The following is a 15,813-nucleotide window of genomic DNA, read 5'->3' as shown; positions in this document are numbered from 1 at the left end:
TCTGTATTGTCCCCTTTACACCTTCTCTCAGTGATTAGCCCTGACTATTTGTAGCGTGTGTATGTGTGTGTGTGTGTGTGTGTGTATATATATATATTAGTGTACACACCTTGTAGATGGCCCCTTGTTCAGTTCTCCATATAGATGGCCCTGTGTGCCTCTACTATAGTAGAGATCCCCCTCTGTGTAATCCCCTTACAGTAGATGACAACCTCTGTGCATTCCCTATATCAGGGGTAGGGAACCTCTCCAGCTGTTGCAAAACTACAACTCCCATCATGCCTGGACAGCCACAGCTAAAGCTGTAGTTTTGCAACAGCTGGAGAGCCAAGGTTCCCTATTCCTGCCCTATAGTATATAGCCCCCTCTGTGTAGTCCCCTTATAGATGACCCCTCTGTGTAGTCCACTAAAGTAGATGCCCCTCTCTGTGCATGCCCTATTGTATACACACCGCACCCAGTATAGTTACCCTTATAGATGCCCCCCATTGTTGTCCCCCTCTGTGTAGTGCCCTTTATAGATGCCTCCTCAGTGTTGTCCTCCTTATAAATTGCCCCCAACCAGTGTCCCTTCTAGATGGCTCCCTGTGTTATCCCCCTTATAACTGGCCCGCTTGTGTTATCCATCCCCCCATATAGATAGCCCCCTTATGTTGGCCATCCCTACCCCCCATATAGCTCCTTATGTTGTCTATTCCCCCGTATAGCCCCCTTAGGTTGTCCTTGCCCCATATAGCCCCTTATGTTTTCCTTCCCCTGTATATAGCCCCTTATGTTGTCCTTCCCCTGTATATAGCCCCCCTTATGTTGTCCTTTCCTGTATACAGCCCCCTTATATTGTCCTTTCCTGTATATAGCCTCTTATGTTGTCCTTCCCCTGTATATAGCCCCCTTATGTTGTCCTTCCCCTGTATATAGCCCCCTTATGTTGTCCTTCCCCTGTATATAGCCCCCTTATGTTGTCCTTCCCCTGTATATACCCCCCTTATGTTGTCCTTCCCCTGTATACAGCCCCCCTTATGTTGTCCTCCCCTGTATACAGCCCCTTATGTTGTCCTCCACCCTGTATACAGCCCCCATTATGTTGTCCTCCCCCTGTATACAGCCCCCCTTATGTTGTTCTCCCCCTGTATACAGCCCCCTTATGTTATCCTCCCCCTGTATACAGGCCCCCCTTATGTTGTCCTCCCCTGTATACAGCCCCTTATGTTGTCCTCCACCCTGTATACAGCCCCCATTATGTTGTCCTCCACCCTGTATACAGCCCCCATTATGTTGTCCTCCCCCTGTATACAGCCCCCCTTATGTTGTTCTCCCCCTGTATACAGCCCCCTTATGTTATCCTCCCCCTGTATACAGGCCCCCCTTATGTTGTCCTCCCCCTGTATATAGCCCCCCTTATGTTGTCCTCCCCCTGTATACAGCCCCCCTTCTGTTGTCCTCCCCTGTATATAGCCCCCCTTCTGTTGTCCTCCCCCTGTATATAGCCCCTTATGTTGTCCTCCCCCTGTATATAGCCCCTTATGTTGTCCTCCCCCCTGTATATAGCCCCTTATGTTGTCCTCCCCCCTGTATATAGCCCCTTATGTTGTCCTCCCCCCTGTATATAGCCCCTTATGTTGTCCTCCCCCCTGTATATAGCCCCTTATGTTGTTCCCCCCCTGTATACAGCCCCCCTAATGTTGTCCTCCAACCTGTATACAGCCCCCCTTATGTTGTCCCCCCCCTGTATATAGCCCCCCTTATGCTGTCCTCCCCCTGTATACAGCCCCCCTTATGTTGTCCTCCCCCTGTATATACCCCCCCTATGTTGTCCTCCCCCTGTATACAGCCCCCCCCCCCCTTATCTTACCCCCTCTGATAAAAATAAAAAAAACCCCACAAGACTACTCACCCAACCACACGATCCCCCGTCGGTCGCCGGCCTCCTCTTCTCCTGACAGGTGAGCAGCTCCGTTGCGAAGTGCCGCCAGCGCCATCACTGACCTCAGTGTGCGCCGTGGTGGCTGGGACTTCCGGTATTCGCTCCATGAACCGGAAGTCCTAGCCGCCGCGGTGCACACTGAGGTCAGTGATGGCGCTGGCGGCACTTCGCAACGGAGCTTGCGACACTCTTGTGATCGCAAGCAAATCTCTGCTTGCGGTCACAAGAGTGATTGACAGGGCGGGAAGCCTACGGCTTCCCGCTCTGTCAATCAGAACACTTCCTTACATTTAACTGGAAGCGATTGTTGCGATCGCTTCCAGTTAAAAAGGGAGGTGCGGCCCCCGGCCCCCCTAGGAGATTTCTGTACTCTCTAACAGACTGACACTTTGTAAACTTTTTGTAGACATACTTATTTTTATAAATTATATTTAACCTATAACAATCTATTTTTACTGATATTTATCAATCCAGGTGTTTATTTATTATTTATTCATACTTATATACATTCCTAATTTAATTATTTATAGTTCGTTCACCTTCCCTAAGGATAGATGTCCACCATAAAGTATTTATTCTATAGATATTTGTAACTTTTTCACCGCTATTACAACTATACTATTTGTATCTATTATACTTATAGCTACCCTGTACCTTATATTAGGGAAGCGCCGAGTGTTTATGTATTCTACGGCTCTGCCAGACGTATTAACTATTAGTGAATTGCGCCTAGTAAACAACTCCGTCCAAACTCTCGTGGGAACCGAGATTTGAATATAGACGCTATGTCACGTATATTACATTTCTGTTTAGCGTAACCGCTAAACTAGAGATTCGCTCATCTCTAGTCCTCGGAGGAGCTACGTTGACGCATCTGTGCAAGTGTTGTGTAGAGTTGTGCATATATTCTAGCACAACCTTTTCAGGGGAGTAGGATAACCCCCAGACCTCTGCACACTTCTACAGAAGAATTATCTGAGATATTGCACAAGGGAACGCCCTTGTCTTTCTTTTTTGTTAACCAGCACCTGACAGTTTTATCTTTGGCTGGTTTTTATTGTAGTTGGAGTTGTTTCAAGGGGTAGCGAGGGGGCATCCCATATCCAAAAGTCGAGTTAGCCACAAAAGTACTTAACTTAGTGAGCTCTGCCAGTTGGTTAGATGAGAATACCATTTTAAGTAAAGAAGTTTGCCAAAATTCAGCTAATCTCCCATGTCTGTCTTTTACCTATTTCTCACAATAAACGACACCCCACATACCATCAGAAAAGATAGTTACCTATAGTTACATAGTTAAAGGGGTACTCCAGGGGGGGGGGGCTATTTTGGGATCTGGCCAGGGAGAAGGTGGCTGAGAGAAAAGACGTCCACTCACCTCTCCGGATCCAGCGGCGGGCCCCGGCCCCTTCCTCCTGGTGTCTGACGCGGGCTCGAGATGGGACATCACAAGTCAGTCAGTGACAGAGGCCGGATCTGAGCGGACTTGAAACGGATCCCGCCTCTGTCACTGACTGGCTGAGCGGACTTAAGACGTCACGTCTCGAGCCCGCGTCAGACACCAGGAAGCGGCCGGGGACCGGAGCGCCGCGATACGGGACCCGCCGCTGGATCCAGGGAGGTGAGTGGACGTCTTTTCTCTCAGCCACCTACTCCCTGGCCAGATCCCAAAATAGCCCACTTGCTGGAATACCCCTTTTATAGGGTTGAAAGAAGACAAGAGTCCATCCAGTTCAACCTAAAGGAATCCTACTATGTTGATCCAGAGATAGGCGAAACCCCCTGTGAGGCAGATTCTAATTCCCCCATCACAGGGAAAAAATTCATTGCTATATGCTATACAGCATTAACCCACATAATAAAACCACTAATAGTGAAACAACTATTCCCAGCCACCACACAGGTGTCCTCTTCCTAGCAACACCTGTACACCCTCAGTAATACATATGGGGGAGATTTATCAAACTGGTGTAAAGTAGAATTGTCTTAGTTGCCCCTAGCAACCAATCAGATTCCACCTTTCATTCTTCACAGACTCTTTGAAAAATGAAAGGCGGAATCTGATTGGTTGCTAGGTGCAACAAAGACAATTCTACTTTACACCAGTATGATAAATCTCCCCCATAGTGTCCCTAATATAATCCTTATTACCTGTGCCCTAAACCTAGGCAGAAGGATATCCCCAAAAAAAGAAACTTGTTTTTGGACGCCCTGACTAGAGCTATGGACCGTTGTGTTGGTACAAAGAATCTCCTAAAGTTATGAAGGCTATTATGTTGTCATTTTGTTCCTAGCCACCCTCTTACCCTCTTACACATTGGGAGTATTGGATAGTACATGGGGATATTGCATGGGCATTAGGTTTGATTTATACCTGTGTCGGAGGCTCTGACTGGTACATGGCATGTTGCACTAATTTATCTGGTAAAATGCCGGGCCTCATGCAGAAAACCTAATGGACTCTGTTTTATGTCAGTGGGGTCCTTTAGATGTCATTTAGGGATGGTCCGAACCGAGTTCAGTTCAGGTTCGTACGAACACGAACTCTCGGAAATGATTCCCGCTGTCTGCCCGCACCGTGGAGAGGGTGGATACAGCGGGAGGACCGCCTGGAAAACTGGGATACAGCCATAGCCATAGGCTGTATCCCAGTTTTCCAGGTGGTCCTCCCGCTGTATCCACCAGTTGCACGGAGCGGGCAGACAGCGGGAATTTGATGCCGAGCGTTCGGGTTCATACGAACCCGAACCTCGGCAGTTTCGGACCATATCCAGTTTCCTTTTTGCCGTTTTGCTCCAAAGACAGAGCATAAACAATTAGTTGACAGTCCAGCAAATTGTTTTCATTAGGTAAAAGTTTACTGAGGTGATACATGACAGTATAAAAAATAAAACTAAAGTCCTTTACTGTTGAGACTAAATACAGTTCACTGAGAACAGAAGATATAGAACATGTAGGTTTTTTAGTAAGCAGCAATGGTCTGATCCAGCCAGGATCTCAGGGAGGTGACTCGAGCGTATACTGCAGGAGAAGAAGGAGAACAAGTAGGACTTCCAAATGATACAATGCCAGCCAAGGTCCAAGCTCCATTTCTCTGGCATACAAGAGGCCCACCAGAGTCACCCTGAAAATTAGAAGAAAAGACGTAAGTATATGTGTATGAATAGAAGTTTCTTTCTATGGGTTATGTTAGGTGCACATTAGCTTCTTTACATGAGCTTCAGTATAATGAGGGATAGTTCAGGATCTCAGATGCAATATCTACATGTGATCAGGGAATGCAAACACATATAGGAGACCCGAGGATGTTAATACTCCTCTAATACTGACCCATATAAATATATTTACTACAGATGAACAGATCTTGTTGGTTTATTATTTAATATGGAAATTAGATTTTTTTTTTTTTTAATCCAACTGGAAGCCCTGACAGTGATGAGGAAAATGGCCAAAAAATATATTTCAGGAGGTTTTGCTTAAACAGTCAACATTTTGGATTTGATGGCCGATTTGGATTCGCCCTATACTCCCTGACTCAGGGGTAGAGATTCTGGCTCACGGACTAAAAGAGGGTAAGGGCCCTATTCCACAATAACGATAATCGTCCGGATCGGCCCCATTTGGCCCGATTCGGACGATTATTGTTCGGTGAAATAGAGAGAACGATCAGCCGATGATCGTGTCATCGGCTGATCGTTCATTTAGGGCCAGACCTAAAATCATCATTCCCCCACCGCGCATCGCTACGGTTGAATAGCGGTGCGCGGCGGGCGACCGACGTTTTGAGAAGAAGCAGCAGCAGCATCATCATACATTACCTGGCTGCAGGGCTTCTTCTCCGCGCTGTCTTCATCCCCGGGTCCCGCGCTCTATCTTCTGAATAGCAGGTCAGCTGACGGAGAGCTCAGCCAATCACAGGCCGGGACCGCCGCGGCCTGTAATTGTGTGGCCTGTCAGCTGACCGGCCACTCAGAAGATAAAGCGCGGGGGACCCGGGGAGGAGACGGAGCGGAGGACAAGCCCTACAGCCAGGTAATGTATGATGCTGCAAGGACATCGGTAACGATGTCTTTGCAGCCCTCGCTCAACGATCATCGGGCCGTGGAATAGGCCCAGGCCCTAGCAGATCGCCGCTCGTTTACATCGTTGAATGGGGCCCTCCTCGTCCCGTGGAATAGGACCCTAAGTGGCAATGCCTTGCATCTTCACTAATGTCTGTAGACCAGACGGTAAGCAACAATGTATAACTCAGCTTTGTTTCATGTTCAGGAGCTGGGACTTTCCTCAAAACTGATCTAGTAAGTACAAGGCATACGCTGTATATCTGACTTTATGAGGGACCATTAGGATGTACAATGTGGTGGTCAGTGTATTGCAGCGTGTTGAATGTGCCTGTTGTTTATGATTCCTCTCCCTTTATGAATCTAGTATATACTAGAGCAGAGTCTCAAGTGTTAGTTGTCAACCATGACCAGGCTTTGACAGGTTTGTCAGGCAGTCAAAAGGCCTTATTACTCGGAGGAGCAAGCAAGCGCCGACAGGTCAGTTTTCACTTGCTCATTGTTCCCCGTGGGGGGCCATGGAGAGCTGCGAAAGGGGAGCCCATAAGAGATAGTGGCGAAACTATAACATGGACCGTCAACCAGCAAATCGTCTTTATCGTTGTAGTTTTTTTGAACATATTGAGAGACAAGGATCAGCCAACATTGTGCATGTCGGCTGATCATTGCCTTTTACCACTAGCTAAACACCAAGCGATTATCGGCCGTAACAGCTAATAATCGACCAAATATAGAAGATAATCGCTTGGTATAATAGGGCCTCTATCTATATCTATCTTCCCAGTCAAAAAAAGTCAGAGGAGAGAAGGACCGTGCATGTTGGATTTTTATTAACCCCCCCTCCCCCCATGCTATTGTTCTGGGAGTGATAACACAACACTAGAGGAGTATTGTACAGGGAGGGAATGTCATGTATTAAAAAACAAAACAAAACTGAGATTTAACTCCTAAATGAACATCCGGCAAACAGTTCTTGCAAATGTAAGGCCGTCTTAAAAGTATAAGTAAAGGGAGGCCCTTTATTACATTTGGTTGTACTATTGATTTGTGCAAAGTGTAGTGCCTATATATATTATATAACTACATAGAATGGCTGAAAAAACACGTCCATCAAGGTTAGCCAAGGAATAGGGAGAAGGTGTGGATGAAAGGATGGTATATGGGGAACGAAAGACAAGGGGGGAGATTTATCAAAAATGGTGTAAAGTGAAACTGGCTCAGCTGCCCCTAGCAACCAATAAGATTCCACTTCTCATTTTCCAAGGAGTCTGTGAGGAATGAAAGGTGGAATCTGATTGGTTGCTAGGGGCAACTGAGTCAGTTTCACTTTACACCATGTTTGATAAATCTCCCCCAAGAATTCTATACGTCTACATACAAACAAATGCCATTATTCTCTAAAAAATCTGTCAAAAGTACAAGAAACTGGAGTATTGTGAGTAAAGTAGGTTATAAACTGAACATGAGCAGAGATGTTTGGTGTCATACCATGCAGGAAGAGGCTCCAGATGCTCCAGCACAGATCATGTTGCTCTCGATTTTGATTTCAATTTCATTTCCGAGGTATGTCTGACAGTCAGTATGGGTGACAATAGGCAGAGCCACCTGCTGCAGTTTACTTGGACTTGTTCCGGCTTAAAGGAAAAACAACATTTCCATCATTTCTCTGAAATTCTGTAGATCACAGTGGGGTTATTTGATACCTGGCTCGGTATCACTAGATTTGGTTACACATTAAGCTGGGTTCACACTACGTATATTTCAGTCAGTATTGTGGTCCTCACTATTGAGTGGATTAAAAACACAGAAAGGCTCTGTTCACACAATGTTGAAATTGAGTGGATGGCCGCCATATAAAAGTAAATAACTGCCATTATTTCAATATAACAGCCGTTGTTTTAAAATAACAGCAAATATTTGCCATTAAATGGCGGCCATCCACTCAATTTCAACATTTTCAACATTGTGTGAACAGATCCTTTCTGTGTTTTTAATCCTTTCCTGGTTTTGGTTGCAATAAGAGGACCACAATACTGACTGAAATAAACGTAGTGTGAACCCTAAAAGAAAATAATAGCCTAAATAACTGTATTGGGTAACATTTTTTTTTTATATCTGTCACTATTGTCTGGTAGTATATACTTACCTTCGCCATCTGTGTCACCCCATCCAGTAGTGACACATCTCTCCCCAGCACTGAATACATCGGCACTAGCGGCAATGCACACAGGGGACACCCGAGCGGTGATAGTAGCAGGGCTGCTCAGCTTCACAAGTGCAATGTCATTTACAGCAGTTAAAAAACTAAACCCAGGGTGTGAGAAGACCTGTAAAAAAAAAACAAAAAAAAAACACTTTAAATTCACTTTTTATGATAGTAAGTGCATTTTTATATTTAAAAAGGCAAAATGAACGAATCATAAAAAAATAAATAAATAAAAGAAATCAAAGGTTTCTACTTACCCTAGCAATGGATTTAGTCTGAATAGGCTCAGCATTGCTGGAAAGGTCATATTCACCCAGAACTACATGGTCAGAGGTACTGTATATAGAGATGTACAACCATATTACTTTTCTGGTGTTATATGATATTTATGATATCTAGAGTTCTATAATATCACGCATACAGTTTTATCACCACTTCTCTCTATTAGTAGGATATACACAAAGCTTTACTCTACAATGGACAGTATATTATACTTTCCTCATATATATATAGTAATTACTTTATGAATATTCACAATCATTCCCTCGGGTCATTGTTTCCAGGTAAAGCCGCCACGTCAGTGTGAGGAGAGCCCTTATAATGAAGTCCATGTAGCTTAGCAAAGTATTGGGATATATGAGTAGATGTGGCTGGTTTCTCCTACCTCCACTATGTATGGTAAGTGTCTTTATCTTTACTAGAGATGAGTGAATTTACAGTGTTCTCCAATCTTATACAGGCAGTGGGGTTTAAATACAGAGCATCCATGTTCGCACTAACCCGAATTTACAGTAAATTTGCTCATCTCTAATCTTTACATCATATAATTGGGTTAAATGATGTCAGAATCCGTGTAAGGGCTGTGGCGGCATCCCGTGCTATGGGCCACTGCCACACTCGCTCTCCGCTATCTGTGGACACCGGAGCCCACATGCCCGCTTCACCTTTGGCACCTCAGTGCTCCACGTTTCTTTGATGTGTTTTCCTCGCCAATGTGTGAATCCCCACCTTCTGGGGCATGCGAGTGTCGTCGTTCCCAGATTTAAATAGATAGTACTTCCTTAATTTGTTACTGCACACCAGCACACCCCTATAAATTCCTGCCTCCACCCTGACACTGTGTTAGAGTCTCTCATTGTTATTCTTATAGTGTGGTCCCAACTCTCCCATGACTCCTGCCCATGATTCCTGCCTGTGAGTCCTGCCATTCATGACTGTTGCCCTGACTCCAGCTGTGAATCCTGCTGCAATACTGCCTGCCAGCCTACGTGTGCCTCCAGCTGCACCTTGCCCGCCACCGCTAGTAAGCCAAGCCAGGGATATTGACCTGGAGGTCACCTGCCACCGCAAGTCCAACCCACCTTGCGGTGGACACTGGTTAAAACCAGCAGCCCCTTAGGGGCCTATTCTACTGAGCGATAATCGGCCGAATTGGCTGTGGAATAGAGACAAGGATCAGCCAATGATCATCGGCTGATCGTTTATTTAGGTTCAAACCTAAAATCATCGGGCGCCCACCGACCGACGATCTTACAAACACCATACATTACCTACACATGTTGCAAGGCTTCTCTTGTGTTGCTTTTTCCTCCTGGTCCCGCGTGCAGCAGCATCTTCGGTGTGGCCTGTCTTAGCTGACAGACCGCTCAGCCAATCACTGGCCAGGACCACTGCGGCCAGTGATTGGCTGAGCAGTCTGTCACCTAAGACAGGCCACACCAAAGTTGCTGCTGCACACGGGACCGGGAGGAAGAAGGAGCATAGAAGAAGCTCTGCAACATGTGTAGGTAATGTATGGTGTTTAAACAAGGGCTGCAAGGACATCGCTAAACGATTATCGTCCGTGGAATAGGCCCAGTAAACGAGCGCCGATCTAGAAGATCGGCGCTCGTTTACATTATTGACTGGGCCACCCATCGGCCCGTGGAATAGGACCTTTAGAATCCAGTCCCTGGTGTGGCTTAGTCATTGCTAGTGGTGGTACAGTGGGTCCACAACTCCTAGCGTTACAATCAGTAAACTAAATATTATAGGAATTAGTGAATTAATTTCTTAAAGATAACATTACAATAACATTTATTCTACCAACTTGTAGTGGTCACAGCTGGCAGCATGGGTCACAGTAACCCATGAAGGCTGGTCTATCTATGGTTTAAAAGAGCTTTACTATACAATACATGATACATAACTTACCTGACCTCACAGTGAGCAGCAGTGACAACCCAGAGATCGCTGATCAGAGAACCACCACAGTAGTGATATCCACTGCTCTGATGTTTAAACAAAACCACAAGAACAATGTTATGTTTTACCATCGAGGATTTCACTTTTTAGAAATTTTACAATTGATTTAATAAAATATCTTCTATTTGTAAACCTGATATATTAGAATGTATAGAATATTATACAGTGTGACTGAAGATGTGGCACTCAGCAAAACTTATTTCCATAATTCAGATGGGGGGATGGAGACTCAGCCCTCGAGTCTCTATCCCGCGATCTTAATCATGGAATTAGGTTTCAGTTCATCTTCATTCTACACTGTATGCATACGTAAACTTCATATGCAGAGCACCGCACAACTTTGCGCGCATTTGAGCTTAGCTGCAGCTGGTTGTGAACTGCATATGAGTGCCATATATTTTTTGAGCCTTAGGGTATGTTCACACTACGGAATCTGTCAATTTTTTGGGTGGACGGCGGAATTCACCAACAAATATCATTGACTCTATGAAACGGGTGGAACTTCAAGCGAAGGACCCCCGGCGGAACCTGCTTGAAGCCTCTGTGCAGATTCCGTAGTGTGAAGGTATCCTTAGTGAGTAGCACTGAGGTGATCTTTTCTACTTAGTCTTATTGTTTATATAGAACAGTTCCCAAGAAATGTCCATTAAGAAATGAACCAATAGATAATAACCTAAAGGTAGCTAAAGACAGGGACACAGGGACATGTAAAAAGTGGGATCTCATGTGCTGTGGACCCCACTGATCAGGAGAACGAGAGGGAAGCAGTTTATGGCAGTGCACTTCACTTCAGCCCATAATCTCTGTGATCCCCATTGACTTTGGCTGCACATCTCTCTGTGTAATAAAAGATGTTTGGATAATGGATGATTAAAAGGGCTTCCAGAACATTACTAGCGATGTCCGTGCAGCCCTGGCCATGTAATTATCGAGCCATGAGTCACAAAACCTCAATTCTATGACTTTGGCTTATATTACTGCTGATTCCCGCCTTTAACACAAGATGAAAGAACAGTATATGAACTAATTCTAAGCTCTGTAGATATGAACATGGCTATGTAACCACACACTCCATAAAGTCTCCTTATCAGTAATCTTTTAGTATTGGATATTAGAATGTTAGTGTGCTGGAGGCAAATACTCTTACTATAAGTGGAAAAATGTGGCTTGGAAATCTGAGCTCTATCCAATTCTAGCTATGAGTACTGGGTATGGTGAGGTCCGGGGATTTTTACCAGGTGTTAAGTAACATGTCTGTTCTCTTTTTTACTTTTATATTGTGGACATTAAAATAAGTAAATTATACAGTATATAAGATCCCAGTACATTACCTGCAGAGACACCTGCCATGGCCAGGACCCAGAAACTGCATCCTCACCATTCACAATCCTGGCATAACCAGAAATGACTGGCTTGATGCTTGGCACACCACAACCTGAGGAATAAGTACATAATAGCTATCAATGGAAGGAACTAGTCATCTCCATAATATATTATAATACTGAATGCCTCTACTTACCATAGCTGCCCCCTAACAGGACAAAGCAGGACAGAAGCCACAGAAATGCCATAGTGAGAAGTGGAGGATGAACGGGATTTGTGCAGCTTATATATCCACAAGTAGCCATTCACACATAGAGCTTTACTAGAGATAGGAGCGTCCATGTTCTTATTACACAACCTTGTACTGATATAGAAAATGTCGAAATGTGGAGGTAGAGGAAACTGTGTGAGTGAGACAGGTGTTACCAGAGGAGCAGGACGTCATTGTATCCACATTATGTGAGCAGTTATTTATAGCTGTATTGAGTTAAAAGTTTTATAGCTATAGATTTGTGTTATGTTTTTGACATAGAAAAGTAGCAAAGTATAAAATGTGTGTGGAATCCTCAAGATTGTCCCATCTTGCTCCACTGTATGTTCCATCATAAAATGCTTATCATGACATATCCCCCTAGTAGTTATTTAGTATCATTTATAAATTATGTAGTAATTAAATTTACATAGTAGATTAAGCATAATACTAACATGCTCCTTCTTATATAGGATATCACCTAGCATGGCAAGACAGACCAGAGGACAGAAAATATTATACGACTGAGCCTGAAAAGTAATATAAAATTAGAATTATGGGGGGGGGGGGGGGGGGGGGGCATTGGGGTTTGGTCCTGTAACATTAAGGTTGCAGAAGCCATTCTATGGCCTTCCTTCCCTGCTTGCACTTGCTTTGCGGGGTTTGTGGTCGACGACCAACACAGTGTTGAGTTAGTGAAGGGACTTATGTGATCCGGGGGTCCTGCATGTGGTACATGAGGCAATATGATTTGATCAAATTATATACCAATGTCCTGGCGTTGGTTTTTAAATAAAGCCAAGAGGCACTGGTGTCGGCCATAGGTGTGAGGTGCAGCAGCTCCTTTCTCTCCATGTCATATTTAACTTTTCTCTCTTTTCTGAGTGCTAGCACTCCTCCGGATAAGACCCATGTGACCCCAATCAGCAGGAAGCACTTGTGCACACATGGCAAGTACCTCCTATTCTTCCCTTTCTACCTGCAGAGACAATGGTGAGCAGTAAGACCATGTTCACACTTGTGTTGCTTGGTGGCAGCATTTTCCGCCGGCGGTGCCTGCTGGGTTGGGGGGGGGGGCGGGGGGCTTGTGGTTTGGTCCAGTGACATTGGGGTTGCAGGGCCATTTTATGGCCTCCCTTCCCTGCTTGCGCTCACTTTGTGGGGTTTGCGGTCGCAGACACAGTGTCGAGTTTGTGTAAGGACTCATGTGATCCAGGGGACCTGCACGTGGTACATGAGACAATATGGTTTGATCAAATTATATGTATTATTAGTAGGCTCTCTAGCATGACCCCCTTGGAACGGCTAAATCATAACTCTTTAGTATTGTGTAGATCAATGTAGATCAGTATGGTGTTACTGTGGTAGTGTATAAATGCAAACAATAATGGTAAATATATCGGTAAAATTTACTAAAGCGTATATCACACCATATACATGCAAAAAGTATAACATAGAGCAAATAATAATAATAATAATAATTAAAAAACATATAGGGTTAAAAAAATATGTATCTGTAAAATATAATATATAAATATCTATAGCATGATTCTTGGGATGTCAATAGAGAAATACATAGTTTTATCTATTGGCGACTTTGCAGGGCCCTTGCAGGTCGCCGATGTTTATGACCACTGTGTTTGTATTTGGTTAGTTGTCAGTCCACTATTTGATATAATGGTATATATTGTAACAGTTAATGATTGTTGTTTCCGTTAATAAATAAGATGTATACCATATAAAGAATTGGTGAATGTCCACCTCTCACCAGTCCCGTGGCTCTAGGTCTGCGCTGTCTGGCTCTAGGTCTGCGCTGGATGCATTCTCAATGCATCCAATGTGGACAAAACAGGTGAGAAATGAGGACTGATGTAGTATATGAAACACAGTGCATCGCTATATTATATTCAGCAAGTTATTGCAACTCATAGACATGTTTCAGAACAATACTCTGTTCTTTCCTCAGTAATGAGTTGCAAAAAAATCTGGTTTGATCAAATTATATACCAACATCCTGGCGTTGGTTTTTAAATGTAGCCGAGAGGCATTAGTGTCAGCCATAGGTGTGAGGTTAATAATAGGGATATGTTTTATACAACAGTAACATCTAGTGACTAAGCGTGATAGCTACATTATATTAGTCACTGCTAAACTATATTAGTCACAATTTTGCAGGCAAAGAGCGAGACACTGAGCAGCGTTGAACTCGTATCCACGAGATGCTGTGCTCTAGTAATATCTCGTTCATTGCAATAGGGACATTTCTATATCAAACTCACCAAATTCTGTAACATGCTGATACTTCTATTGTAGACAGACTGGCTTCCAGTAAATTTATCTTATAGATACTTTCCATTCATAGGGCGATCCTTGTTGTGTGACACTCTAATTCCGGCACTCTAGCCCCGTAGACAATAGTGACGCAATTAGCGAGTGGCCAAGAAGTGGATTGCACTCCCATTATGCTCTCTCCCCAGCCGTTTCTTCATATCGTAGTTGGACCTACTGTAATATATATCTTTACACATAATTTCAGGTACCCTTTAAATCCCCCAAAACTCCATTTTTTCAGAGGCAGGGACATAGTTTATCTACAGTAAACTAGGGATGCTTTAACCATTCACTGCATTTGGCCTAGTGAATCTACAGTATGGATAGATGCAATTTTAATGCCGTAAAAAATGTCACACATTTTTAAGGACACCTGATTTGGGGAAAAATTTCTTTTTTTTTGCCCGTCACCACTAAGGAGTGTGTGTCTTCAGTATAGAAGAGCTGTGGTATATCTGTAATGAGTTTTTAGCCGTATTTGTTAAATGTGACTTTCAAGTTACAATTTTTTTTCCACCTCTACTCCACACAATAAGTGGTGTACAAACTATACATCTGTCAGGACGGGAGGTCAGAGACAAGACTAGACAGTGAGCCCTAAAGCTAAACCCACCCATTGTCCCTACCTACTTGCCTCAGTCAGCCCTAGGTGGCCGCGGACAACCATGAAGACGTGTCCTACACTTAATAAGTGTAACACTGAACAAGATAGACAGACAAACACAATATGGGAGAGTCAACAACCAGGTCAGAACCAAAAGGACTATGCAGTACAAAATCAGGAAAGCAAACGAATAGTCAAAAGGTCAAGTGGGAGGTCAGGTAACGAGTCAAGCAAACAGAAGAAGTAAGAACAGGGATAGCAGGAAAAGACAGGGGGAGCTTGGATCAGGGTATGAACCTTAATTGCCAGCAGGGAATAACTGGCTCTGCTTTCATTTATGAGGATCAAGAGCCTGGTCCGGATCTTCATTGGACCAGCGCTCTGATCCTCAAGGTTCCAGACAGGTAGAGGTGTGGTGTACCCCTTGGGTGATGTTACATTGGAGGAGCGGAGGGTCATTTGCTAGATGTTGAGGTGTGATGCCACTTCTGTGGTGGTTGGCCGAGATACAGCCGGACCTCGAGGTATAAATATGTGACACCAGTGCCAGGTGAACACACAGGTGTGATGGCACGCCTGCTTTTATTTTATGAGGCTGATTGTACCCTTTTCAACTGTGGTCAGTGTCCTGCCAGGTTGCTACTGGGTCCCTTGGGTTAGAGTGATCACGGATGGCCAGAGTGGTGTAGTGACCCTCCTGGACTATCGGAACCTTCCACCCACAGGAAGGAAGTGTCCCAAGTTGCGGTGTGTGCTGTGTAGGTGGACTGCGAGAAATCTCACAGTCTCCTAAAGGTAGTTAAGCCGGTTTACTATTTGCAAATGTGCAGCAGGTAATACAGAGTCAATGATATAAGGTTTCTCTGGATAAAG

General features: G+C 44.3%; 1 protein-coding gene across 1 annotated transcript; it reads right to left on the bottom strand.

The window, feature by feature from the left end:
- Positions 1–4,827: 4,827 nt before the first annotated feature.
- Positions 4,828–12,027, bottom strand: LOC138787945 (chymotrypsinogen B-like). The gene is made up of 7 exons (XM_069965269.1): positions 11,952–12,027; positions 11,759–11,867; positions 10,382–10,456; positions 8,446–8,524; positions 8,129–8,309; positions 7,471–7,616; positions 4,828–5,045 (listed from the first exon to the last, which is right to left on the bottom strand). Exons 1-7 carry the CDS (start codon positions 12,001–12,003, stop codon positions 4,884–4,886), a joined length of 804 nt encoding a protein of 267 aa, XP_069821370.1. The 5' UTR covers positions 12,004–12,027; the 3' UTR covers positions 4,828–4,883.
- Positions 12,028–15,813: the final 3,786 nt, after the last annotated feature.

Source organism: Dendropsophus ebraccatus, chromosome 4, assembly GCF_027789765.1.
Source record: "Dendropsophus ebraccatus isolate aDenEbr1 chromosome 4, aDenEbr1.pat, whole genome shotgun sequence".
NCBI lineage: Eukaryota > Metazoa > Chordata > Amphibia > Anura > Hylidae > Dendropsophus > Dendropsophus ebraccatus.
This window is presented reverse-complemented; position numbering and strand designations above follow the sequence as displayed.